The sequence below is a fragment of the Aquarana catesbeiana genome, linkage group LG06 (assembly GCF_042186555.1).
Source record: "Aquarana catesbeiana isolate 2022-GZ linkage group LG06, ASM4218655v1, whole genome shotgun sequence".
NCBI lineage: Eukaryota > Metazoa > Chordata > Amphibia > Anura > Ranidae > Aquarana > Aquarana catesbeiana.
In genome coordinates this window covers 3,251,294-3,279,232 of record NC_133329.1, presented here as the reverse complement: position 1 = coordinate 3,279,232, position 27,939 = coordinate 3,251,294, and the positions used below count along the sequence as shown (strand labels likewise).

At 49.9% G+C, this 27,939-nt stretch overlaps 1 protein-coding gene across 1 annotated transcript in view; it reads left to right on the top strand.

The window, feature by feature from the left end:
• Positions 1–16,547, top strand: part of LOC141147471 (serine protease 27-like) — a 32,022-nt gene extending 15,475 nt beyond the window's left edge. The window contains exons 5-6 of the mRNA XM_073634710.1: positions 14,730–14,902; positions 16,275–16,547. Of these exons, the coding sequence (XP_073490811.1) occupies positions 14,730–14,902; positions 16,275–16,547 (446 nt within the window). The remainder of the gene's footprint in view (positions 1–14,729; positions 14,903–16,274) is intronic.
• Positions 16,548–27,939: the final 11,392 nt, after the last annotated feature.

Here is a 27,939-nt window from a genome sequence, read left to right as displayed (position 1 = left end):
GCAGTGTCATAGGACAGGAACAGGTCAGGGCAGGTAATGTTCAGGCAGAGTCATAAGACAGGAACAGATCAGGGCAGGTGATGTTCAGGCAGAGTCATAGGACAGGAACAGAAAAGGGTAGGCTGCGTTTGGGCAGAGTCATGGGACAGGAACAGATCAGAGCAGGTGATGTTCAGGCAGAGTCATAGGACAGGAACAGGTCAGGGCAGGCAGTGTCTAGGCAGAGTCATAGGATGGGAACAGGTCAGCGTAGCGGTGTTTAGGCAGAGTCATAGGACAGGAACAGATCAGGGTAGGCGGTGTTTAGGCAGAGTCATACGACAGGAACAGATCAGGGTAGGCGGTGTTTAGGCAGAGTCATAGGACAGGAACAGATCAGGGTAGGCGGTGTTTAGGCAGAGTCATAGGACAGGAACAGATCAGGGCAGGCGGTGTTCAGGCAGAGTCATACGACAGGAACAGATCAGGGTAGGCGGTGTTTAGGCAGAGTCATAGGACAGGAACAGATCAGGGTAGGCGGTGTTTAGGCAGAGTCATAGGACAGGAACAGATCAGGGCAGGCAGTATTCAGGCAGTGTCATAGGACAGGAACAGGTCAGAGCAGGCGGTGTTTAGGCAGAGTCATAGGACATGAACAGATCAGGGCAGGTGATGTTCAGGCAGAGTCATAGGTCAGGAACAGATAAGGGCAGGCAGTGTCATAGGACAGGAACAGATCAGGGCAGGCAGTGTCATAGGACAGGAACAGGTCAGGGCAGGCAGTGTTCAGGCAGAGTCCTAGGACAGGAAAAGATCAGGGCAGGTGATGTTCAGGCAGTGTCATAGGACAGGAACAGGTCAGGGCAGGCAGTATTCAGGCAGAGTCATAAGACAGGAACAGATCAGGACAGGTGATGTTCAGGCAGAGTCATAGGACAGGAAAAGATCAGGGCAGGCAGTGTTCAGGCAGAGTCATAGGACAGGAACAGGTCAGGGCAGGCAGTATTCAGGCAGAGTCATAGGACGGGAACAGGTCAGGGCAGGTGATGTTCAGGCAGAGTCATAGGACAGGAACAGGTCAGAGCAGGCGGTGTTTAGGCAGAGTCATAGGACATGAACAGATCAGGGCAGGTGATGTTCAGGCAGAGTCATAGGTCAGGAACAGATAAGGGCAGGCAGTGTCATAGGACAGGAACAGATCAGGGAAGGCAGTGTCATAGGACAGGAACAGGTCAGGGCAGGCAGTGTTCAGGCAGAGTCCTAGGACAGGAAAAGATCAGGGCAGGTGATGTTCAGGCAGTGTCATAGGACAGGAACAGGTCAGGGCAGGCAGTATTCAGGCAGAGTCATAAGACAGGAACAGATCAGGACAGGTGATGTTCAGGCAGTGTCATAGGACAGGAACAGATCAGGGCAGGCAGTGTTCAGGCAGAGTCCTAGGACAGGAAAGATCAGGGCAGTCAGTGTTCAGGCAGAGTCCTAGGACAGGAACAGATCAGGACAGGTGATGTTCAGGCAGTGTCATAGGACAGGAACAGGTCAGGGCAGGCAGTATTCAGGCAGAGTCATAGGACAGGAACAGATCAGGGCAGGCAGTATTCAGGCAATGTCATAGGACAGGAACAGATCAGGGCAGGCAGTATTCAGGCAGTGTCATAGGACAGGAACAGGTCAGGGCAGGCAGTATTCAGGCAGAGTCATAGGACAGGAACAGATCAGGGCAGGCAGTATTCAGGCAGTGTCATAGGACAGGAACAGGTCAGGGCAGGTAATGTTCAGGCAGAGTCATAAGACAGGAACAGATCAGGACAGGTGATGTTCAGGCAGAGTCATAGGACAGGAAAAGATCAGGGCAGGCAGTGTTCAGGCAGTGTCATAGGACAGGAACAGGTCAGGGCAGGCAGTATTCGGGCAGAGTCATAGGACAGGAACAGGTCAGGGCAGGTGATGTTCAGGCAGAATCATAGGACAGGAACAGGTCAGGGCAGGTGATGTTCAGGCAGAGTCATAGGACAGGAAAAGATCAGGGCAGGCAGTGTTCAGGCAGTGTCATAGGACAGGAACAGGTCAGGGCAGGCAGTATTCAGGCAGAGTCATAGGACAGGAACAGGCCAGGGCAGGTGATGTTCAGGCAGAGTCATAGGACAGGAACAGGTCAGGGCAGGTGATGTTCAGGCAGAGTCATAGGACAGGAACAGGTCAGGGCAGGTAATGTTCAGGCAGAGTCATAGGACAGAAACAGATCAGGGCAGGCAGTATTCAGGCAGAGTCATAGGACAGGAACAGATCAGGGCAGGCAGTATTCAGGCAGTGCCATAGGACAGGAACAGGTCAGGGCAGGTGATGTTCAGGCAGAGTCATAGGACAGGAACAGGTCAGGGCAGGTGATGTTCAGGCAGAGTCATAGGACAGGAAAAGATCAGGACAGGTGATGTTCAGGCAGAGTCATAGGACAGGAACAGATCAGGGCAGGCAGTGTTCAGGCAGAGTCCTAGGACAGGAAAGATCAGGGCAGGCAGTGTTCAGGCAGAGTCCTAGGACAGGAACAGATCAGGACAGGTGATGTTCAGGCAGTGTCATAGGACAGGAACAGGTCAGGGCAGGCAGTATTCAGGCAGAGTCATAGGACAGGAACAGATCAGGGCAGGCAGTATTCAGGCAATGTCATAGGACAGGAACAGATCAGGGCAGGCAGTATTCAGGCAGTGTCATAGGACAGGAACAGGTCAGGGCAGGTAATGTTCAGGCAGAGTCATAAGACAGGAACAGATCAGGACAGGTGATGTTCAGGCAGAGTCATAGGACAGGAAAAGATCAGGGCAGGCAGTGTTCAGGCAGAGTCATAGGACAGGAACAGATCAGGACAGGTGATGTTCAGGCAGAGTCATAGGACAGGAAAAGATCAGGGCAGGCAGTGTTCAGGCAGTGTCATAGGACAGGAACAGGTCAGGGCAGGCAGTATTCAGGCAGTGTCATAGGACAGGAACAGGTCAGGGCAGGCAGTATTCAGGCAGAGTCATAGGACAGGAACAGGTCAGGGCAGGTGATGTTCAGGCAGAGTCATAGGACAGGAACAGGTCAGGGCAGGTGATGTTCAGGCAGAGTCATGGGACAGGAACAGATCAGGACAGGTGATGTTCAGGCAGAGTCATAGGACAGGAACAGATCAGGGCAGGCAGTATTCAGGCAGTGTCATAGGACAGGAACAGGTCAGGGCAGGTAATGTTCAGGCAGAGTCATAAGACAGGAACAGCTCAGGGCAGGTGATGTTCAGGCAGAGTCATAGGACAGGAACAGGTCAGGGCAGGTGATGTTCAGGCAGAGTCATAGGACAGGAACAGAAAAGGGTAGGCTGCGTTTGGGCAGAGTCATGGGACAGGAACAGATCAGAGCAGGTGATGTTCAGGCAGAGTCATAGGACAGGAACAGGTCAGGGCAGGCAGTGTCTAGGCAGAGTCATAGGATGGGAACAGGTCAGCGTAGGCGGTGTTTAGGCAGAGTCATAGGACAGGAACAGATCAGGGTAGGCGGTGTTCAGGCAGAGTCATAGGACAGGAACAGATCAGGGTAGGCGGTGTTTAGGCAGAGTCAAAGGAAAGGGACAGACCAGGGTAGGCGGTGTTTAGGCAGAGTCATAGGACAGGAACAGGTCAGACCAGGCAGTATTCAGGCAGTGTCATAGGACAGGAACAGATCTGGCCAGGCAGTATTCAGGCAGTGTCATAGGACAGGAACAGGTCAGAGCAGGCAGTGTTCAGGCAGAGTCATAGGACAGGAACAGAAAGGGGTAGGCTGCGTTTGGGCAGAGTCATGGGACAGGAACAGATCAGGGCAGGTGATGTTCAGGCAGAGTCATAGGACAGCAACAGGTCAAGGCAGGTGATGTTCAGGCAGAGTCATAGGACAGGAACAGATCAGGGCAGGCAGTGTCATAGGACAGGAACAGATCAGGGCAGGCAGTGTCATAGGACAGGAACAGATCAGGGCAGGCAGTGTCATAGGACAGGAACAGGTCAGGGCAGGCAGTGTCTAGGCAGAGTCATAGGATGGGAACAGGTCAGGGTAGGCGGTGTTTAGGCAGAGTCATAGGACAGGAACAGGTCAGGGCAGGCAGTGTCTAGGCAGAGTCATAGGACAGGAACAGATCAGGGCAGGCAGTATTCAGGCAGTGTCATAGGACAGGAACAGGTCAGAGCAGGCGGTGTTTAGGCAGAGTCATAGGACATGAACAGATCAGGGCAGGTGATGTTCAGGCAGAGTCCTAGGTCAGGAACAGATCAGGGCAGGCAGTGTCATAGGACAGGAACAGGTCAGGGCAGGCAGTGTCTAGGCAGAGTCATAGGACAGGAACAGATCAGGGCAGGTAATGTTCAGGCAGAGTCATAGGACAGGAACAGATCAGGACAGGTGATGTTTAGGCAGAGTCATAGGACAGGAAGAGATCAGGGCAGGCAGTGTTCAGGCAGAGTCATAGGACAGGAACAGATCAGAGCAGGCAGTATTCAGGCAGTGTCATAGGACAGGAACAGGTCAGGGCAGGCAGTATTCAGGCAGAGTCATAGGACAGGAACAGGTCAGGGCAGGTGAGGTTCAGGCAGAGTCATAGGACAGGAACAGGTCAGGGCAGGTGATGTTCAGGCAGAGTCATGGGACAGGAACAGATCAGGACAGGTGATGTTCAGGCAGAGTCATAGGACAGGAACAGATCAGGGCAGGCAGTATTCAGGCAGTGTCATAGGACAGGAACAGGTCAGGGCAGGTAATGTTCAGGCAGAGTCATAAGACAGGAACAGCTCAGGGCAGGTGATGTTCAGGCAGAGTCATAGGACAGGAACAGAAAAGGGTAGGCTGCGTTTGGGCAGAGTCATGGGACAGGAACAGATCAGAGCAGGTGATGTTCAGGCAGAGTCATAGGACAGGAACAGGTCAGGGCAGGCAGTGTCTAGGCAGAGTCATAGGATGGGAACAGGTCAGCGTAGCGGTGTTTAGGCAGAGTCATAGGACAGGAACAGATCAGGGTAGGCGGTGTTTAGGCAGAGTCATACGACAGGAACAGATCAGGGTAGGCGGTGTTTAGGCAGAGTCATAGGACAGGAACAGATCAGGGTAGGCGGTGTTTAGGCAGAGTCATAGGACAGGAACAGATCAGGGCAGGCGGTGTTCAGGCAGAGTCATACGACAGGAACAGATCAGGGTAGGCGGTGTTTAGGCAGAGTCATAGGACAGGAACAGATCAGGGTAGGCGGTGTTTAGGCAGAGTCATAGGACAGGAACAGATCAGGGCAGGCAGTATTCAGGCAGTGTCATAGGACAGGAACAGGTCAGAGCAGGCGGTGTTTAGGCAGAGTCATAGGACATGAACAGATCAGGGCAGGTGATGTTCAGGCAGAGTCATAGGTCAGGAACAGATAAGGGCAGGCAGTGTCATAGGACAGGAACAGATCAGGGCAGGCAGTGTCATAGGACAGGAACAGGTCAGGGCAGGCAGTGTTCAGGCAGAGTCCTAGGACAGGAAAAGATCAGGGCAGGTGATGTTCAGGCAGTGTCATAGGACAGGAACAGGTCAGGGCAGGCAGTATTCAGGCAGAGTCATAAGACAGGAACAGATCAGGACAGGTGATGTTCAGGCAGAGTCATAGGACAGGAAAAGATCAGGGCAGGCAGTGTTCAGGCAGAGTCATAGGACAGGAACAGGTCAGGGCAGGCAGTATTCAGGCAGAGTCATAGGACGGGAACAGGTCAGGGCAGGTGATGTTCAGGCAGAGTCATAGGACAGGAACAGGTCAGAGCAGGCGGTGTTTAGGCAGAGTCATAGGACATGAACAGATCAGGGCAGGTGATGTTCAGGCAGAGTCATAGGTCAGGAACAGATAAGGGCAGGCAGTGTCATAGGACAGGAACAGATCAGGGAAGGCAGTGTCATAGGACAGGAACAGGTCAGGGCAGGCAGTGTTCAGGCAGAGTCCTAGGACAGGAAAAGATCAGGGCAGGTGATGTTCAGGCAGTGTCATAGGACAGGAACAGGTCAGGGCAGGCAGTATTCAGGCAGAGTCATAAGACAGGAACAGATCAGGACAGGTGATGTTCAGGCAGTGTCATAGGACAGGAACAGATCAGGGCAGGCAGTGTTCAGGCAGAGTCCTAGGACAGGAAAGATCAGGGCAGTCAGTGTTCAGGCAGAGTCCTAGGACAGGAACAGATCAGGACAGGTGATGTTCAGGCAGTGTCATAGGACAGGAACAGGTCAGGGCAGGCAGTATTCAGGCAGAGTCATAGGACAGGAACAGATCAGGGCAGGCAGTATTCAGGCAATGTCATAGGACAGGAACAGATCAGGGCAGGCAGTATTCAGGCAGTGTCATAGGACAGGAACAGGTCAGGGCAGGCAGTATTCAGGCAGAGTCATAGGACAGGAACAGATCAGGGCAGGCAGTATTCAGGCAGTGTCATAGGACAGGATCAGGTCAGGGCAGGTAATGTTCAGGCAGAGTCATAAGACAGGAACAGATCAGGACAGGTGATGTTCAGGCAGAGTCATAGGACAGGAAAAGATCAGGGCAGGCAGTGTTCAGGCAGTGTCATAGGACAGGAACAGGTCAGGGCAGGCAGTATTCGGGCAGAGTCATAGGACAGGAACAGGTCAGGGCAGGTGATGTTCAGGCAGAATCATAGGACAGGAACAGGTCAGGGCAGGTGATGTTCAGGCAGAGTCATAGGACAGGAAAAGATCAGGGCAGGCAGTGTTCAGGCAGTGTCATAGGACAGGAACAGGTCAGGGCAGGCAGTATTCAGGCAGAGTCATAGGACAGGAACAGGCCAGGGCAGGTGATGTTCAGGCAGAGTCATAGGACAGGAACAGGTCAGGGCAGGTGATGTTCAGGCAGAGTCATAGGACAGGAACAGGTCAGGGCAGGTAATGTTCAGGCAGAGTCATAGGACAGAAACAGATCAGGGCAGGCAGTATTCAGGCAGAGTCATAGGACAGGAACAGATCAGGGCAGGCAGTATTCAGGCAATGTCATAGAACAGGAACAGATCAGGGCAGGCAGTATTCAGGCAGTGCCATAGGACAGGAACAGGTCAGGGCAGGTGATGTTCAGGCAGAGTCATAGGACAGGAACAGGTCAGGGCAGGTGATGTTCAGGCAGAGTCATAGGACAGGAAAAGATCAGGACAGGTGATGTTCAGGCAGAGTCATAGGACAGGAACAGATCAGGGCAGGCAGTGTTCAGGCAGAGTCCTAGGACAGGAAAGATCAGGGCAGGCAGTGTTCAGGCAGAGTCCTAGGACAGGAACAGATCAGGACAGGTGATGTTCAGGCAGTGTCATAGGACAGGAACAGGTCAGGGCAGGCAGTATTCAGGCAGAGTCATAGGACAGGAACAGATCAGGGCAGGCAGTATTCAGGCAATGTCATAAGACAGGAACAGATCAGGGCAGGCAGTATTCAGGCAGTGTCATAGGACAGGAACAGGTCAGGGCAGGTAATGTTCAGGCAGAGTCATAAGACAGGAACAGATCAGGACAGGTGATGTTCAGGCAGAGTCATAGGACAGGAAAAGATCAGGGCAGGCAGTGTTCAGGCAGAGTCATAGGACAGGAACAGATCAGGACAGGTGATGTTCAGGCAGAGTCATAGGACAGGAAAAGATCAGGGCAGGCAGTGTTCAGGCAGTGTCATAGGACAGGAACAGGTCAGGGCAGGCAGTATTCAGGCAGAATCATAGGACAGGAACAGGTCAGGGCAGGTGATGTTCAGGCAGAGTCATAGGACAGGAACAGGTCAGGGCAGGTGATGTTCAGGCAGAGTCATAGGACAGGAACAGATCAGGGCAGGCAGTATTTAGGCAGTGTCATAGGACAGGAACAGGTCATGGCAGGCAGTATTCAGGCAGAGTCATAGGACAGGAACAGGTCAGGGCAGGTGATGTTCAGGCAGAGTCATAGGACAGGAACAGGTCAGGGCAGGTGATGTTCAGGCAGAGTCATGGGACAGGAACAGGTCAGGGCAGGTGATGTTCAGGCAGAGTCATGGGACAGGAACAGGTCAGAGCAGGTGACGTTCAGGCAGAGTCATGGGACAGGAACAGGTCAGGACAGGTGATGTTCAGGCAGAGTCATGGGACAGGAACAGGCCAGGGCAGGCAGTATTCAGGCAGAGTCATAGGACAGGAACAGATCAGGGCAGGCAGTATTCAGGCAATGTCATAGGACAGGAACAGATCAGGGCAGGCAGTATTCAAGCAGTGTCATAGGACAGGAACAGGTCAGGGCAGGCAGTATTCAGGCAGAGTCATAGGACAGGAACAGATCAGGGCAGGCAGTATTCAGGCAGTGTCATAGGACAGGAACAGGTCAGGGCAGGTAATGTTCAGGCAGAATCATAAGACAGGAACAGATCAGGACAGGTGATGTTCAGGCAGAGTCATAGGACAGGAAAAGATCAGGGCAGGCAGTGTTCAGGCAGTGTCATAGGACAGGAACAGGTCAGGGCAGGCAGTATTCAGGCAGAATCATAGGACAGGAACAGGTCAGGGCAGGTGATGTTCAGGCAGAGTCATAGGACAGGAACAGGTCAGGGCAGGTGATGTTCAGGCAGAGTCATAGGACAGGAACAGATCAGGGCAGGCACTATTCAGGCAGAGTCATGGGACAGGAACAGGTAAGGACAGGTGATTTTCAGGCAGAGTCATGGGACAGGAACAGGTCAGGGCAGGTGATGTTCAGGCAGAGTCATAGGACAGGAACAGGTCAGGGCAGGTGATGTTCAGGCAGAGTCATAGGACAGGAAAAGATCAGGGCAGGCAGTGTTCAGGCAGTGTCATAGGACAGGAACAGGTCAGGGCAGGCAGTATTCAGGCAGAGTCATAGGACAGGAACAGGTCAGGGCAGGTCATGTTCAGGCAGAGTCATAGGACAGGAACAGGTCAGGGCAGGTGATGTTCAGGCAGAGTCATAGGACAGGAACAGATCAGGGCAGGCAGTATTCAGGCAGAGTCATGGGACAGGAACAGGTCAGGACAGGTGATGTTCAGGCAGAGTCATGGGACAGGAACAGGTCAGGGCAGGTGATGTTCAGGCAGAGTCATAGGACAGGAACAGGTCAGGGCAGGTGATGTTCAGGCAGAGTCATAGGACAGGAAAAGATCAGGGCAGGCAGTGTTCAGGCAGTGTCATAGGACAGGAACAGGTCAGGGCAGGCAGTATTCAGGCAGAGTCATAGGACAGGAACAGGTCAGGGCAGGTGATGTTCAGGCAGAGTCATAGGACAGGAACAGGTCAGGGCAGGTGATGTTCAGGCAGAGTCATAGGACAGGAACAGGTCAGGGCAGGTGATGTTCAGGCAGAGTCATAGGACAGGAACAGATCAGGGCAGGCAGTATTCAGGCAGAGTCATGGGACAGGAAAAGGTCAGGACAGGTGAAGTTCAGGCAGAGTCATGGGACAGGAACAGGCCAGGGCAGGCAGTATTCAGGCAGAGTCATAGGACAGGAACAGATCAGGGCAGGCAGTATTCAGGCAATGTCATAGGACAGGAACAGATCAGGGCAGGCAGTATTCAGGCAGTGTCATAGGACAGGAACAGGTCAGGGCAGGCAGTATTCAGGCAGAGTCATAGGACAGGAACAGATCAGGGCAGGCAGTATTCAGGCAGTGTCATAGGACAGGAACAGGTCAGGGCAGGTAATGTTCAGGCCGAGTCATAAGACAGGAACAGATCAGGACAGGTGATGTTCAGGCAGAGTCATAGGACAGGAAAAGATCAGGGCAGGCAGTGTTCAGGCAGTGTCATAGGACACGAACAGATCAGGACAGGTGATGTTAAGGCAGAGTCATAGGACAGGAAAAGATCAGGGCAGGCAGTGTTCAGGCAGTGTCATAGGACAGGAACAGGTCAGGGCAGGCAGTATTCAGGCAGAGTCATAGGACAGGAACAGGTCAGGGCAGGTGATGTTCAGGCAGAGTCATAGGACAGGAACAGGTCAGGGCAGGTGATGTTCAGGCAGAGTCATAGGACAGGAACAGATCAGGGCAGGCAGTATTCAGGCAGAGTCATAGGACAGGAACAGGTCAGGGCAGGTGATGTTCAGGCAGAGTCATAGGACAGAACAGGTCAGGGCAGGTGATGTTCAGGCAGAGTCATAGGACAGGAAAAGATCAGGGCAGGCAGTGTTCAGGCAGTGTCATAGGACAGGAACAGGTCAGGGCAGGCAGTATTCAGGCAGAGTCATAGGACAGGAACAGGTCAGGGCAGGTGATGTGCAGGTAGAGTCATAGGACAGGAACAGATCAGGGCAGGCAGTATTCAGGCAGAGTCATAGGACAGGAACAGGTCAGGGCAGGTGATGTTCAGGCAGAGTCATAGGACAGGAACAGGTCAGGGCAGGTGATGTTCAGGCAGAGTCATAGGACAGGAAAAGATCAGGGCAGGCAGTGTTCAGGCAGTGTCATAGGACAGGAACAGGTCAGGGCAGGCAGTATTCAGGCAGAGTCATGGGACAGGAACAGGTCAGGGCAGGTGATGTTCAGGCAGAGTCATAGGACAGGAACAGATCAGGGCAGGCAGTATTTAGGTCAATTTTCTTAAAATATAAATATAAAATATATATTCAAAGACAAATTTGTACAGTTGTCTAACATCAGGTGGTTGAACATCACTGACAACCACTGCCCAATGGTGAGAAGGCTTAAAATTGTAAGAAGAAGCCACAGAAAATAAGTTTTAGAATGTATATGTGGCAAAAATAATATGTATACATAATTGTATCTCTGCCCGAAAGCAAACTTCCACCAAAGCTAGTAGAAGCTTTGTGTGGGACTGATGGTAGACCAGTAGAAAACTGTTGTCAGACATCACCAAATGAGAGAAAAGACACACTCTCCAAGTATTGAGAACGTGGGACATGTCTAAGCTTGAGTTACAAAATGGTCAAAAAGCTAATTTTTCAGATTTTTCAATGAGCCCCTTAAGCTGATGAACCAATGCTAGCAATTATCTTTATTGATCTCTGCACCAAATCAGATTGCCCAAAAATGTCAGCTGAAAGTCTAAATCTGACTGGTGACTGAGAGGCATCAAACATTTGATGGCACTCATGAGGCCTTCTGCCTGAACACTGCCTGCCCTGACCTGTCCTATGACTCTGCCTGAACATCACCTGTCCTGACCTGTTCCTGTCCTATGACTCTGCCTGAACATCACCTGCCCTGACCTGTTCCTGTCCCATGACTCTGCCTGAACATCACCTGTCCTGACCTGTTCCTGTCCCATGACTCTGCCTGAACATCACCTGCTCTGACCTGTTCCTGTCCCATGACTCTGCCTGAACATCACCTGCCCTGACCTGTCCTGTCCTATGACACTGCCTGAACACTGCCTGCCCTGATCTTTTCCTGTCCTATGACTCTGCCTGAACATCACCTGCCCTGATCTGTTCCTGTCCTATGACTCTGCCTGAACACTGCCTGCCCTGATCTTTTCCTGTCCTATGACTCTGCCTGAACATCACCTGTCCTGATCTGTTCCTGTCTTATGACTCTGCCTGAACATTACCTGCCCTGACCTGTTCCTGTCCTATGACACTGCCTGAATACTGCCTGCCCTGATCTGTTCCTGTCCTATGACATTGCCTGAATACTGCCTGCCCTGATCTGTTCCTGTCCTATGACTCTGCCTGAATACTGCCTGCCCTGGCCTGTTCCTGTCCCATGACTCTGCCTGAACATCACCTGTCCTGACCTGTTCCTGTCCCATGACTCTGCCTGAATACTGCCTGCCCTGACCTGTTCCTGTCCCATGACTCTGCCTGAACATCACCTGCCCTGACCTGTTCCTGTCCTATGACTCTGCCTGAACATCACCTGCCCTGACCTGTTCCTGTCCTATGACTCTGCCTGAATACTGCCTGCCCTGATCTGTTCCTGTCCTATGACTCTGCCTGAACATCACCTGCCCTGACCTGTACCTGTCCTATGACTCTGCCTGAATACTGCCTGCCCTGACCTGTTCCTGTCCTATGACACTGCCTGAACACTGCCTGCCCTGATCTTTTCCTGTCCTATGACTCTGCCTGAACATCACCTGCCCTGACCTGTTCCTGTCCTATGACTCTGCCTGAACATCACCTGCCCTGACCTGTTCCTGTCCTATGACTCTGCCTGAATACTGCCTGCCCTGATCTGTTCCTGTCCTATGACTCTGCCTGAACATCACCTGCCCTGACCTGTTCCTGTCCTATGACTCTGCCTGAATATCACCTGCCCTGACCTGTTCCTGTCCTATGACTCTGCCTGAATACTGCCTGCCCTGACCTGTTCCTGTCCTATGACACTGCCTGAACACTGCCTGCCCTGATCTTTTCCTGTCCTATGACTCTGCCTTAACATCACCTGTCCTGATCTGTTCGTGTCCTTTTACTCTGCCTGAACACTGCCTGCCCTGATCTTTTCCTGTCCTATGACTCTGCCTGAACATCACCTGTCCTGATCTGTTCCTGTCTTATGACTCTGCCTGAACATTACCTGCCTTAACCTGATCCTGTCCTATGACACTGCCTGAATACTGCCTGCCCTGATCTGTTCCTGTCCTATGACTCTGCCTGAATACTGCCTGCCCTGACCTGTTCCTGTCCTATGACACTGCCTGAATACTGCCTGCCCTGATCTGTTCCTGTCCTATGACATTGCCTGAATACTGCCTGCCCTGATCTGTTCCTGTCCTATGACTCTGCCTGAATACTGCCTGCCCTGGCCTGTTCCTGTCCCATGACTCTGCCTGAACATCACCTGTCCTGACCTGTTCCTGTCCCATGACTCTGCCTGAATACTGCCTGCCCTGATCTGTTCCTGTCCTATGACTCTGCCTGAACATCACCTGCCCTGACCTGTTCCTGTCCTATGACTCTGCCTGAACATCACCTGCCCTGACCTGTTCCTGTCCTATGACTCTGCCTGAATACTGCCTGCCCTGACCTGTTCCTGTCCTATGACACTGCCTGAACACTGCCTGCCCTGATCTTTTCCTGTCCTATGACTCTGCCTGAACACTGCCTGCCCTGATCTTTTCCTGTCCTATGACTCTGCCTGAACATCACCTGTCCTGATCTGTTCCTGTCTTATGACTCTGCCTGAACATTACCTGCCCTGACCTGTTCCTGTCCTATGACACTGCCTGAATACTGCCTGCCCTGATCTGTTCCTGTCCTATGACTCTGCCTGAATACTGCCTGCCCTGACCTGTTCCTGTCCTATGACTCTGCCTGAATACTGCCTGCCCTGACCTGTTCCTGTCCTATGACACTGCTTGAATACTGCCTGCCCTGATCTGTTCCTGTCCTATGACATTGCCTGAATACTGCCTGCCCTGTCCTGTTCCTGTCCCATGACTCTGCCTGAACATCACCTGTCCTGACCTGTTCCTGTCCCATGACTCTGCCTGAACATCACCTGCCCTGACCTGTTCCTGTCCCATGACTCTGCCTGAACATCACCTGTCCTGACCTGTTCCTGTCCCATGACTCTGCCTGAACATCACCTGCTCTAACCTGTTCCTGTCCCATGACTCTGCCTGAACATCACCTGCCCTGACCTGTTCCTGCCCCATGACTCTGCCTGAACATCACCTGCCCTGACCTGTTCCTGTCCCATGACTCTGCCTGAACATCACCTGCCCTGACCTGTCCTGTCCTATGACACTGCCTGAACACTGCCTGCCCTGATCTTTTCCTGTCCTATGACTCTGCCTGAACATCACCTGTCCTGATCTGTTCCTGTCCTATGACTCTGCCTGAACACTGCCTGCCCTGATCTTTTCCTGTCCTATGACTCTGCCTGAACATCACCTGTCCTGATCTGTTCCTGTCTTATGACTCTGCCTGAACATTACCTGCCCTGACCTGTTCCTGTCCTATGACACTGCCTGAATACTGCCTGCCCTGATCTGTTCCTGTCCTATGACACTGCCTGAATACTGCCTGCCCTGATCTGTTCCTGTCCTATGACTCTGCCTGAATACTGCCTGCCCTGGCCTGTTCCTGTCCCATGACTCTGCCTGAACATCACCTGTCCTGACCTGTTCCTGTCCCATGACTCTGCCTGAATACTGCCTGCCCTGATCTGTTCCTGTCCTATGACGCTCCCTCTACGAGCCGGGCCCTCCTGTCCCTTCTGTATTGAACTGTACTGTAATTGTGCTGTCCCCCCTCTACATTGTAAAGCGCTGCGTAAACTGTTGGTGCTATATAAATCCTGTATAATAAATAATACTTTAATGATCATTGTTGATTTACAATCTTGTTTGATGCAGTATAGCTTGTGGACCGACTCCCCTTTCAGTGCTGACTGAGATCTGCCACCTCCTTGACCAGTACAGTAAAGGAACCTATAGCGACCAGATCCCTTCTTGGTGCTGGCTGAGATCTGCCACCTCCTTGACCAGTGCAGTAAAGGAACCCAAGCCTTCACACAATAGTCCATATCAAGCCATGATCAATAGAATGACAAAACCTCAATTTGTTTTTAGTCCTCACAGATAGCCCAGTATAGTGTGAACCACTAAAAGGTTTTCCTGTTGGCTTACTTACAGTATATTGATTTTCATTTTACCTTAAAAAACTTTTGAAAAAGCCTGACCATCATGTGTGTACTTTGGGTCCATTGTTGTATGTTTGGTTTGATGGTTCCCAAATACACGTTAAGAGTAACATAGAACAGATATCTGACAACCAATAACAATGTCTTGTCTATTGCAGTGAGCCTGCAGTCTCCCCAAACCCTTCAGCAGGTCGAACTCCCAATTATACACCAATCAGATTGTGACACCATGTACCACACTAATAACCCCACACTGAGCCCCAACACCACCATCATCCAATGGGACATGATCTGTGCAGGATTCCCGGACGGTCTGAAGGATGCATGTCAGGTAAAGGAAACGTACTGTCATGGGTCAACAGTAATTGGTCATTTCCAGTGTTCTAGGCCAACATTGGTCTCCAGGCCTTAGGTAGATATATAGACTTTTGGATCCATTTGGAAGGTTGTGGAAGCTGGAAGGTACTCCTAAAAGAGCCAGGGAACAGGGGCTTTAATTCTCCACAACAGAAAGGCTCCTATAAAACTAATCGGCAGAATAATACAGACTGACAAAGGTTTTATGTTGGACCCCTAATTAGAGCTTACCTAATCAATCGTACATTAGCATTTCTGAGGACACCAAAACCCTAAAAATCTAATAATTGAATCTTATAATTTCTGAAAAATTCTTAATTTTTAGATTAAGAGTTAGTCCACCTAAAATGATATCTAATTATTAGGTAGAGTGTGTTAGAATAGGTCAGTTGTCTGGTTTTTTACATTTCATGAGGTCTCCAGTGATGGGATGACCCGGTGTTCTATCGAATAGTGCCCGCCGTCGAAAAGTGCCTACGCATGTGCAGTACGGAAAAGCACTCCAGCTGAAAGGAGGCATTTTTCGAACGGGAGATACCATTTGATGGGCAGAATTGAAAGATTGTGCCTCGCTGTTGCGGGGTTTCAAGTGTGCTCAATATCGGGTTTTGTCTGTGTTGCAGGGCGGGTTTGGTGTGCTGAACAGCGGGTTTTGCCTGTGTCTAAGGGCGGGTTGCAACACAGCCACAACCCACCCTTCAACAGCGAGGCACAATCTAACAACTACAGTTTCCCTCAATACGGTCTTCCTCTGCTGTTTGCATAGCTTTCAATTGTGCCCATAAAATGCTATCTCCGGTCGAAAAATGCCTCCTACGATGTGCACATGCGCTATGGTGACGTCACGCCAGCTGATCGGGAAATCAGCTGGAGTGGCCTTCAGTGCTGCACATGCGCGGGCACTTTTTGACGGAGGGCACTATTCGATAGAACACCGGCCATAGTTCCGACCCAGGTTCCTGCTTATGTTGGGGTGCAGGGTTTTACAGCCCACCTTGGGTTGTTCCCAATTCGGCTTTCTCATACACCATAATGTAAAATTATAAATTCAGCAGGTAATGTGGGAACCCCCAGGGGATGTAATGACCTGAAAGGTCAAGTGTGAAGATCTCAAAATAGAGTACCTGATAGATATGGGAAATAAATTCTCCATGGTTGAGAAATTTGGATGGATGACCTCTTATCCCTTCCAAAAAGAACCTTCAAAAGAAGGAAGTGAGTGGTTGGCAGCCCCCCAGATCTTTAAAAGTAGAGGTTTCCTGAAAGCTTTTTTGGGGTCCCTGTGAAGCCACAATCACATCTGCTGTTTTGCGGTCACTAACATTGTGCTTCTCTGACCTCCACAGGGCGATTCTGGTGGCCCCCTTGCTTGCAAATGGGATGGCTCGTGGCTTCTTGCTGGAATTGTCAGCTGGGGATTCGGCTGCGCCATTGCCAACCGCCCGGGTGTCTACACCAGAGTGGCAGCGTACTCCACTTGGATCAAACAATTCGTCCCACAGTTCCAGCTGACTCCTGCTGTGATCACTCCACCGTTTGAGCCCAGTGGTTCGGTCTGCCCTTGTCACACCCACTTCCTCTTCCTCTGCACTCTCCTCTTACACTGGCTGCTAAAGTGACACCAAGGAGATGACGGAGAGCCAAAGGCCAATGCCCAACTTCTGCAAAGGTTTTCCATCAAAGCACGGAATGCATTTTTCTTTATGCAGTAATGTTGGTAACAAGACCCCATGAGCAACATCCGAACTCAGCATCAGGTGAATGTGGACCCTGAGCAAAGATGGCAGCCAAACCCATAGGTTGGGCAAACCGAGTCCACGTTATAGTCTATCTTCTCTCTGGAGCCCAAGGCGAGCGTACATGCATGATCACCCCAACTATATACTGGAGGGCTCACTCTGTACTCTGATAGGGGACTTTATAGCAATAAACAATTATTTAACGAATGTTCTGACCAAATATTGTGCGTGATTATTATTAATATCAATAGGCGGGACAGTGAGCACATAACATACTAAAGGGGTCTACTTATAAAACATTTGTAGCACGAATATCAGAAACTTTCATGCGAACGGAACTAAATATCACAGTATGTTTTGGAATAGATGAACTCCTGTCTCATCAGCGCCATCTAGTGGCCAAAATGCGGTATATTTTCTCATTGAGGTATTTCAGAAGGTTATGCCACATTTTGGCCTCTAGATGGCCTAAACCAAACCTCAAATCCCACAATACTAGTAGGGTCCCTTGTAATACTTATAGCAACTGTGGTCACCCACCAAGCAGGGATATGTCAGTTCTGGTTGGATTGGCCAGTTTAAAAGATGGAACAATTATTGCGTATATATAAGGGCAGAATGTCTGCAGGATGGAAGAGTGAGTTGTGTTCATTTCTGCTCCTCCTCCCCCCACCCCCGGGACAGTCCACCTACAGTGAGAAGTATGGAGCACAGACAGGAGGAGGGGAGCAAAGTGCAGAGTAACCCACAGCAACTGCAACATTAAATATAAAGATTGGAGCAACATCACAGATCGATACTGGAGGTAACAAATGTCCAGTCAGTGGAGGAAGAAACCATAAAATACCCCCCTAGTACAAACCTTTCTCCTCCAACCCCCCTATTCCCACTACAAAGCACTTCCCCCTTCAACTCCCCCAGTACAAAGTTCTTCCCCCATCATCCCTCCCCATAAAAAGCTCTTCCCCCATCAATCCCCCAATAATAAACTCTTCCTCCATCAACCCCCCAGTACAAAGCTCTTCCCCCATCAACTCCCCCAGTACAAAGTTCTTCCCCCATCATCCCTCCCCGTAAAAAGCTCTTCCCCCATCAATCCCCCCAATAATAAACTCTTCCCCCATCAACCCCTAGTACAAAGTTCTTCCGCCATCAACCCTCCCCGTAAAAAGCTCTTCCCCCATCAATCCCCCCAATAATAAACTCTTCCCCCATCAACCGCCAGTACAAAGTTCTTCCGCCATCAACCCTCCCCGTAAAAAGCTCTTCCCCCAATAATATACTCTTCCCCCATCAACCCCCAGTACAAAGTTCTTCCACCATCAACCCTCCCCGTAAAAAGCTCTTCTCCCATCAATCCTCCAATAATAAACTCTTCCCCCATCAACCCCCAGTACAAAGTTCTTCCACCATCAACCCTCCCCGTAAAAAGCTCTTCTCCCATCAATCCTCCAATAAAAAACTCTTCCACCGTCAACTTCCCCAGTACAAAACTCTTCCCCATCAATCCCCCAGTATAAAGCTCCTAAACCATCAATCCTCCAATAAAAAACTCCTCCCCCATCAACTCCCCCAGTACAAAGTTCTTCCCCCATCAACCTCCCCAGTACAAAGTTCTCCCCCATCAACCCGACCAGTACAAAGTTCTTCCCCCATCAACCCGACCAGTACAAAGTTCTTCCCCCATCAACTCCCCCAGTACAAAGTTCTTCCCCCATCAACCCGACCAGTACAAAGTTCTTCCCCCATCAAACCCTCAGTACAAAGTTCTTCCACCATCAAACCCTCAGTACAAAGTTCTTCCCCCATCAAACCCTCAGTACAAAGTTCTTCCACCATCAAACCCTCAGTACAAAGTTCTTCCACCATCAACCCTTCCCATAAAAAGCTCTTCTCCCATCAATCCCCCAGTATAAAACTCTTCCCCCATCAACCCTCCAATAAAAAAACTCTTCCCCTATCAACCAACCAATAAAAAACTCTCCCCCCATCAGCCCTCCAATAAAAGAAAATCTTCCCCTATCAACCCCCATTACAAAGTTCTCCCACCATCAACCCTCCAATAAAAAAACTCTTCCCCCCCATCAAACCCCCCAATAAAAAAAACCTTTGCGCCATCAATCCCCCAGTACAAAGCTCCTCCCCCATCAATCCCCCAATAAAAAGCTCCCCCCCATCAATCCCCCAGTACAAAGTTCTCCCACCATCAACCCTCCCCGTAAAAAGCTCTTCCCCCATCAATTCCCCAATAAAAAACTCTTCCACCATCAACCCCTTCCCATAAAAAGCTCTTCCCCCATCAATTCCCCCAATAAAAAAACTCTTCCCCATCAATCCCCAACTACAAAACTCTTCCCCCATCAACCCCCCACTACAAAGCTCCTCCTCCATCAATTTCCCAGTATAAAGCTCTTCCCCCATCAATCGCTCAGTACAAAGCTCCTCCCCCTATCAAGATCCCAGTACAAAGTTCTTCCCCCATCCACCCCCCAGTACAAAGCTCTTCCCCCATTACCCCCCCAGTACAAAGCTCTTCCCCCATCAACCCCCCAGTACAAAACTCTTCCTTCATCAACCCCCTAGTACAAAGCTCTTTCCCCATTACCCCCCCCCCCCCAGTACAAAGCTCTTTCCCCATCAACCTCCCAGTACAAAGCTCTTCCTTCATCAACCCCCCCAGTACAAAGTTCTTCCCCCATCCATCAACCCTCCAGTGAAAAGCACTGACCTCATCAACCCCCCCCCCCCCCAGTACACAGTTCTTCCACTGTCAACCCTCCAGTACAAAGTTCTTCACCATCACCCCCCCAGTACAAAATTCTTCCCCCATCAACTCCCCCAGTACAAAATTCTTCCCCCATCAACTCCCCCAGTACAAAATTCTTCCCCCATCAACTCCCCCAGTACAAAGTTCTTCGCCCATCAACTCCCCCAGTACAAAGTTCTTCCCCCATCAACTCCCCTAGTACAAAGTTCTTCCCCCATCAACTCCCCCAGTACAAAGTTCTTCCCCAATCAACTCCCCAGTACAAAGTTCTTCCCCAATCAACTCCCCCAGTACAAAGTTCTCCCCCCATCAACTCCCCCAGTACAAAGTTCTTCCCCAATCAACTCCCCAGTACAAAGTTCTTCCCCCATCAACTCCCCAGTACAAAGTTCTCCCCCCATCAACTCCCCCAGTACAAAGTTCTCCCCCCATCAACTCCCCCAGTACAAAGCTCTTCCCCAATCAACTCCCCAGTACAAAGTTCTCCCCCCATCAACTCCCCCAGTACAAAGTTCTTCCCCAATCAACTCCCCAGTACAAAGTTCTTCCCCAATCAACTCCCCCAGTACAAAGTTCTCCCCCCATCAACCCGACCAGTACAAAGTTCTTCCCCCATCAATCCGACCAGTACAAAGTTCTTCCCCCATCAACTCCCCCAGTACAAAGTTCTTCCCCCATCAACCCGACCAGTACAAAGTTCTTCCCCCATCAACTCCCCCAGTACAAAGTTCTTCCCCCATCAATCCGACCAGTACAAAGTTCTTCCCCCATCAACTCCCCCAGTACAAAGTTCTCCCCCCATCAACCCGACCAGTACAAAGTTCTTCCCCCATCAACTCCCCCAGTACAAAGTTCTTCCCCTATCAACTCCCCCAGTACAAAGTTCTTCCACCATCAACCCTCCCCATAAAAAGCTCTTCTCCCATCAACCCCCCAGTATAAAACTCTTCCCCCATCAACCCTCCAATAAAAAAACTCTTCCCTTATCAACCAACCAATAAAAAACTCTCCCCCCATCAACCCTCCAATAAAAGAAACTCTTCCCACTGGTGGGGTGGGGGGGGGGAGGGGGGGAGTGGGGAGGGCAATGCAGGACGCGCTAGGAATAAGGGAGGATTCTATAGATGAGCCGACCCCCAGTTATGCTAGAAATTAAATTCATTTCATACAATGTGAAAGGCCTAAACTCACCCTGTAAAAGACATAAAATTTTAAAAGAGCTGGAACGACTAAGGGGAGATGTAATCTTTCTACAAGAGACTCATCTGACCCTTGACACTAGAGTTAGGCTTTTCTCAACCAGGTTCCCGCAGTGGTTATACGGAGACTCCCCCGATAGGGGGTCGAGGGGAGTCGCCATCGGGCTTTCAAAGGATATAAACTTCACCCTAAGAGAAAGACTGGCAGACCCTGATGGCCGCTTTATTTTTTTAAAAGGCAAACTTGGTCCTAAGCTGGTCACCCTAGTAAACGTCTACTGCCCCAACAGGAAACCTACGGTCTTTCTGAGCCAGATTTTGAAAAAACTGTCTGAGTTCGGAGAGGGCGAGGTGATCTTGGGGGGGGATTTAAATTTTTGTTTGGACCCGGAATTGGACGGTACATCCCGGGCACAGGGGACAGGAAAGGTGTCACTCAGGGCCATCAGGCGTAAGCTACATCAAAGTCAGTTAATGGATGTCTGGAGGCTCCAGCATCCCAATGAGAGGGACTACACGTTCTTCTCCCCTGTGCACGGGACCTACTCTAGGCTAGATTATTTTCTTATAGATCATAACCTGTTAGATTGGACAAAAGAAACAAAAATAGAAGTAACGACCCTATCAGACCATTCTCCGATTGCGATGCAGATTAGAATACCAGATGGGCAAGGGCGTCCTTACTCATGGAAACTGAACGAGGATCTACTGAGAGATCCCGAAATTGTGGAGAGACTTCAAGAAGAAGCAGACTTTTTCTTTAAAGCAAACGACACGGGGGATGTATCACCAGCTTTACTATGGGACACACACAAAGCCTATATTAGGGGTATCCTAATCTCAATTGGTGCAGGTCTGAAAAAAAAGAAAAGAGAAGCCAGAGGAAAGTTGATAGAGGAAATTTTTTCCTTGGAACAAGCACATAAAAAAGCTAAGGGTCGTGATCGAGATAGCTACCATGCATTGGTCGCCAAGAGGGAGGAGTTAAGAGACACGTTGGACCTAGAGGCCAAGAGAGCTATAAATGCTATAACCAGGAACAACTACTTCTGGGCCAACAAGCCCAGTAAACACCTGGCCAGGATAATCAGGAAAAAAAAAAGCAGGAACTTCGTAGAGAAAATACTTAGCAAAGAAGGGGCAGTAAGAGTGACGAACAACGCTATAGCAGACAAATTTCAAAAGTATTACAGGGATCTATATTCGATAGGGCATCGGGGAGTAGAAGATTCATCCCGCTCAGATAGGAGCAAGGAATTCCTGAAGGAGGCAGGACTAAGGGGGCTGTTAGCAGAGGACAGGGAACTATTGGATAAACCCTTGGTAGAAGAAGAAATCATGGCAGCATTAAGGGAGTCTCCGAAGGGGAAAAGTCCAGGCCCGGACGGTTTCACCACTCTTTACCTAGAAAAAATGAAACATATCCTGGTCCCGAGGCTTTGCCATTTTTGGAATGGCCTTGGAACAGGAGGTGAATTGACAATAGAGGCCTTGACTGCTACAATTACACTTATTCAGAAGGAAGGGAAGGACGCCAGGTTGTGCTCTAGTTATAGACCAATCTCCCTACTGAATGCAGACGTCAAGCTCTACGCAAAAGTCTTAGCAAATAGGCTTAAAGAGAAAATGACAAATCTTGTGCACCCGGACCAGGCAGGCTTTGTTAAAGGGAGACAGTGTAGGGACAACGGGGTTAGGGTGGTGCTTCTATCAGAAGTATGTAAACAGGGTGGACCCCCAGCTCTATTCCTGTCAATCGATGCTGAAAAAGCTTTTGACAGGGTAGACTGGGGGTTCATGATGAACACTTTAGAGGCCCTAGGACTTGGTCAGAGGTTCGTCTCCTGGGTCAGGGCTCTATATAGTAACCCGGCAGGGATGGTGAGAGTTAATGGGACTACTTCTAAACCCTTCAGGATGCTCAATGGAACACGACAGGGTTGTCCCCTGTCCCCTCTCTTGTTCGTCCTGACCCTTGAACCGCTGCTGTCTACCATTCGCAAAAATGTGGACTGCGGAGGAGTAAGGGTCGGAACGGAGGAGCACAAACTAGCGGCTTTCGCTGACGATATTGTGTTCTTTGTCACTAACCCTAGAATATCCCTCCCCAATTTACTTTATATTATCGAAAAATATGGAGAAGTCTCAAATTTCAAAGTTAACTCCAGCAAATCCGAATGTTTAAACATAAATATAAACAAGCAAGAAGAAAATCATTTAGCTGCAGTTTTCCCTTTCCCTTGGAAAGAGGAGATGGAATACCTAGGGATTAAATTGGCCAACTCCTTCAATAGAAAATTCGTAAAAAATTTTTTACCTTTGCTAGATGATACCAGACGAGAAGCGAGAAGACTCCAGACCAGACCTCTTTCGTGGTTTGGACGAGTCAACGCGATAAAAATGAGTCTAACACCCAAGATCCTGTTCAAATTTCAAATGCTGCCCATCCCCTTACCCGGGTATTTTTTGAAGGCCCTTAGGAGGCTAATAAGTGGGGCAGTATGGGGGGGTAAAAAACCACGCATCGCCTATACAGTTCTTAGCAGGGGGAAGAAAAAAGGGGGATTAGCTCTACCGGACTTTAGCAGATATTATAGCGCTGTAGTGCTATCTAGGATCACGGAATGGAACAAAAAAGACACAGATAAACGTTGGGTCCACATTGAACACTTTTTGAGCGACACAAATTTAGGACAGGCACTTTGGAATCCCCCAAAATTTAGATCACTGAGCACTCATGCATCACAATTAACGCAAAACACATTTAAACGTTGGGATAGGATACACTGTAAGAATAAATGGTCATATAATTCACCACTGATACACATGAAAGATAATATTTTTTTTGAGCCAGGGAGGAGGGAGGTGGGTGGGAGCTGGTTGAAGGGTGATACGGTACAATTGAAACACTTCCTACACAAGGGGCAAATTCGCACATGTTCAGAACTAAGTACAGAATCTAATCTTTGGGTAATGAACAGATGGAGGTTTCTTCAGCTCTCCCATTTCATAGAGAGACTTCCTAAACCACTTAGGAGTATGGAAGAACTTAGACCATTTGAGCAGCTCTGCACAAAGGATCAGACAGGAAGGGTAATAACGCAAATTTATAGGATCTTGGGAACTGAGGAGGAACTGGAGATACCCCCCTATATTAAAAAGTGGGAACAGGAATTGGGGTCTCAATGTAGCGAAGCTGGGATAGAAAAGATCTTGAGGATGGCCCATTATGTAGCAATAGACACTAGAAGAACAGAAAGCCATTTTAAATGCCTCGCGAGATGGTACGCCACCCCAGATAGGGTTAGTAAAATGGATGGGACTAAACCAAACACCTGCTGGAGAGGATGCCCAGTTTTAGGAACAATGGCCCATATCTGGTGGGGGTGCCCCGTTATAAAAACCTTCTGGGGAAAAGTACTAGGGTTAATAAAAGTCATTACTGGAACAGCATTAGATGAGGACCCATGGGTCTGTCTTTTCCACAAAACCTCGGACTCGGTAAAAAACTATAAGTCCTCACTAGTCCCTATTATGCTGGACGAAGCCAAGAGACAGATATCCTTGAACTGGATGAATGTCTCGAGGCCCTGCACTCGAGACTGGCTGATCAGTCTCAATGAAATATATAACATCGAAAAACTAGATAGGGGAGGAGTCGAACCTAAAGAAGAAGAGCAATTAGGGAAATGGGCCGCTTGGACCAAGTTCAAAGGGACTTGGGATTACCTGAAGGAGATTGTTGATTTACCATAACTGATTGTATATGGACTTATGCTCCACTAGACTAGCACGGTCCTGAGGGGGGGGGGGGAGAGGGGGGAGGGTGGGATGGGGGGTAAGAGGGGTCACAGTGTTTTGTGTTATAAACTTTGCAGAGGTTGTGTTTGAAGACATTGCCCTACAAGGAAATGTACTGTTATTTATACAAAATGATAAATAAAGAATTTAAAAAAAAAAAAAAAGAAAAAAAAAAAAAAGAAACTCTTCCCCTATCAACCCCCATTACAAAGTTCTCCCACCATCAACCCTCCAATAAAAAAACTCTTCCCCCCATCAAACCCCCCAATAAAAAAAACCTTTGCCCCATCAATCCCCCAGTACAAAGCTCCTCCCCCATCAATCCCCCAATAAAAAGCCCCCCCCATCAATCCCCCACTACAAAGCTCCTCCTCCATCAATTTCCCAGTATAAAGCTCTTCCCCCATCAATCGCTCAGTACAAAGCTCCTCCCCCTATCAAGATCCCAGTACAAAAGTTCTTCCCCCATCCACCCCCCAGTACAAAGCTCTTCCTTCATCAACCCCCTAGTACAAAGTTCTTCCCCCATCCACCCCCCAGTACAAAGCTCTTCCTTCATCAACCCCCCAGTACAAAACTCTTCCTTCATCAACCCCCTAGTACAAAGCTCTTCCCCCATTACCCCACCAGTACAAAGCTCTTCCCTCATCAACCCCCTAGTACAAAGCTCTTCCTTCATCAACCCCCCCCCCACCCCAGTACAAAGCTCTTCCTCCATTACCCCCCCCCAGTACAAAGCTCTTCCCCCATCAACGCCCCAGTACAAAGCTCTTCCTTCATCAACCCCCCCAGTACAAAGTTCTTCCCCCATCCATCAACCCTCCAGTGAAAAGCACTGACATCATCAACCCCCCCAGTACACAGTTCTTCCACTGTCAACCCTCCAGTACAAAGTTCTCCCCCATCATCTCCCCCAGTGCAAAGCTCTCCCCCATCAACTCCCCCAGTACAAAGTTCTTCCCCCATCAACTCCCCCAGTACAAAGTTCAGTACAAAGTTCTCCCCCATCAACTCCCCCAGTACAAAGTTCAGTACAAAGTTCTCCCCCCATCAACTCCCCCAGTACAAAGCTCCTCCCCAATCAACTCCCCCAGTACAAAGTTCTCCCCCATCAACTCCCCCAGTACAAAGTTCAGTACAAAGTTCTCCCCCCATCAACTCCCCCAGTACAAAGTTCTCCCCTATCAACTCCCCCAGTACAAAGTTCAGTACAAAGTTCTCCCCCCATCAACTCCCCCAGTACAAAGTTCCTCCCCAATCAACTCCCCCAGTACAAAGTTCTCCCCCATCAACTCCCCCAGTACAAAGTTCAGTACAAAGTTCTCCCCCCATCAACTCCCCCAGTACAAAGCTCCTCCCCAATCAACTCCCCCAGTACAAAGTTCTCCCCCATCAACTCCCCCAGTACAAAGTTCAGTACAAAGTTCTCCCCCCATCAACTCCCCCAGTACAAAGTTCCTCCCCAATCAACTCCCCCAGTACAAAGTTCTCCCCCATCAACTCCCCCAGTACAAAGTTCAGTACAAAGTTCTCCCCCCATCAACTCCCCCAGTACAAAGTTCCTCCCCAATCAACTTCCCCAGTACAAAGTTCTCCCCCATCAACTCCCCCAGTGCAATGCTCTCCCCCCCCCATTCCCCTCACTGCAAAGCTCTGCCCCTATAATTTCCCCAGTTCATAGCTCTCCCATCAACCCCCCACTACAAAGGTCTTCCCTCATCAACCCTTCCTGCAGTACTCAGCTCACCCCAACCCCCTTTTACCCCACTACAAAGCAGCGCCCCATCAACTTCTCCCACCACACTACAAAGCTCTCACCCCCAGTTCGTAGCTCCCCCACCACCACCACCACTGCAAAGCTCTTCCCCCATCAACCCCCCCCCCCAGTACTGAGCTCAGGCACCCCCCTACCCCTTTCCCCCCCACTGCATTGTATAGAGCTCATCCACCCACACCTCAGCTACTTACCCAATCAGCAGAAGTGGCTGCCAAGGGCATGTTGTGGGGGGAGGCGCGCTGTTGCTCTAACACATAAGCTGGCTTCCCATGCTGGTTTCTGTGTTTATAAAAGATGAAAGCGGGGAGCACGGGGGTAGTGCCGGATGTGGTGGTACTACCGTGCTCTGGATGGAATAAAGCCCTGCTGACAGGAGGGACCCTGCAGTCACCCTCAGTGATTAGGAGGGGAAAAGAGCTGCTGAACTCCCAGTGGACCCCTGACTCTACATAGAAAAAAGCTGTGCCCGGGGCATGTGTCCCTTCTGCCCCCTCCCCTGACCCAGCCCTGTGTGTGTGGTTGTCTAGCAAACCAATCAGCTGACAGACTGCAGGTGGTGTCAATCTACCCTAAGTGGTGTGTGTCCATGTGTGTGGCAGTGGGAAAGGTGAGTAGACAAGAATTCTAGCTGAGGAATCACGAGGCAAGAGCGTGCCAGAATGTATGCAAGATTTGTGTCTGCCTCTGTATGTCCAGCCAGATAGTTACGGAGAGTTGCCCTCCATAGGTGGCTGGTGGTATAACAGGCTGTGAAAATTATTACAGCTGGTTTTACCTTCTCAAATAAGCTCTGCCCTCATTCCTTCTCCACCAATAAGGCTGCATATCAAGTCTCAACCATAGACTGCAATGTATGGATACCCCTCGCCCCATCTGTCCCACAACGTTGAATGTCTAATCTTCTGGGGGTCTCCATCCACTGATGCAGCAGGAGACTACACGCCTGTACATTGATACATGTGGGGATCACACACCTGTACATTGATATATGGGGGATCACACACCTGTACATTGATCTATGGGGGGGATCACACACCTGTACATTGATCTATGGGGGGATCACACACCTGTACATTGATATATGGGGGATCACACACCTGTACATTGATCTATGGGGGGGATCACACACCTGTACATTGATCTATGGGGGGATCACACACCTGTACATTGATCTATGGGGGATCACACACCTGTACATTGATACATGGGGGAATCACACACCTGTACATTGATATATGGGGGATCACACACCTGTACATTGATATATGTGGGGATCACACACCTGTACATTGATATATGTGGGGATCACACACCTGTACATTGATATATAGGGGAGATCACACACCTGTACATTGATCCATGAGGGATCACACACCTGTACATCGATCTATGGGGGGATCACACACCTGTACATTGATCCGTGGGGAGATCGCACACCTGTACATTGATCCATGGGGGATCACACACCTGTACATTGATCTATGGGGGATTACACACCTGTACATTGATCTATGGGGGGGGGGATCACACACCTGTACATTGATCTATGGGGGATCACACACCTGTACATTGATACATAGGGGGGGGGTCACACACCTGTACATTGATCCATGGAGGATCACACACCTGTACATTTATCCATGGGGGATCACACACCTGTACATTGATCCATGGGGGATCACACACCTGTACATTGATCTATGGGGGATTACACACCTGTACATTGAT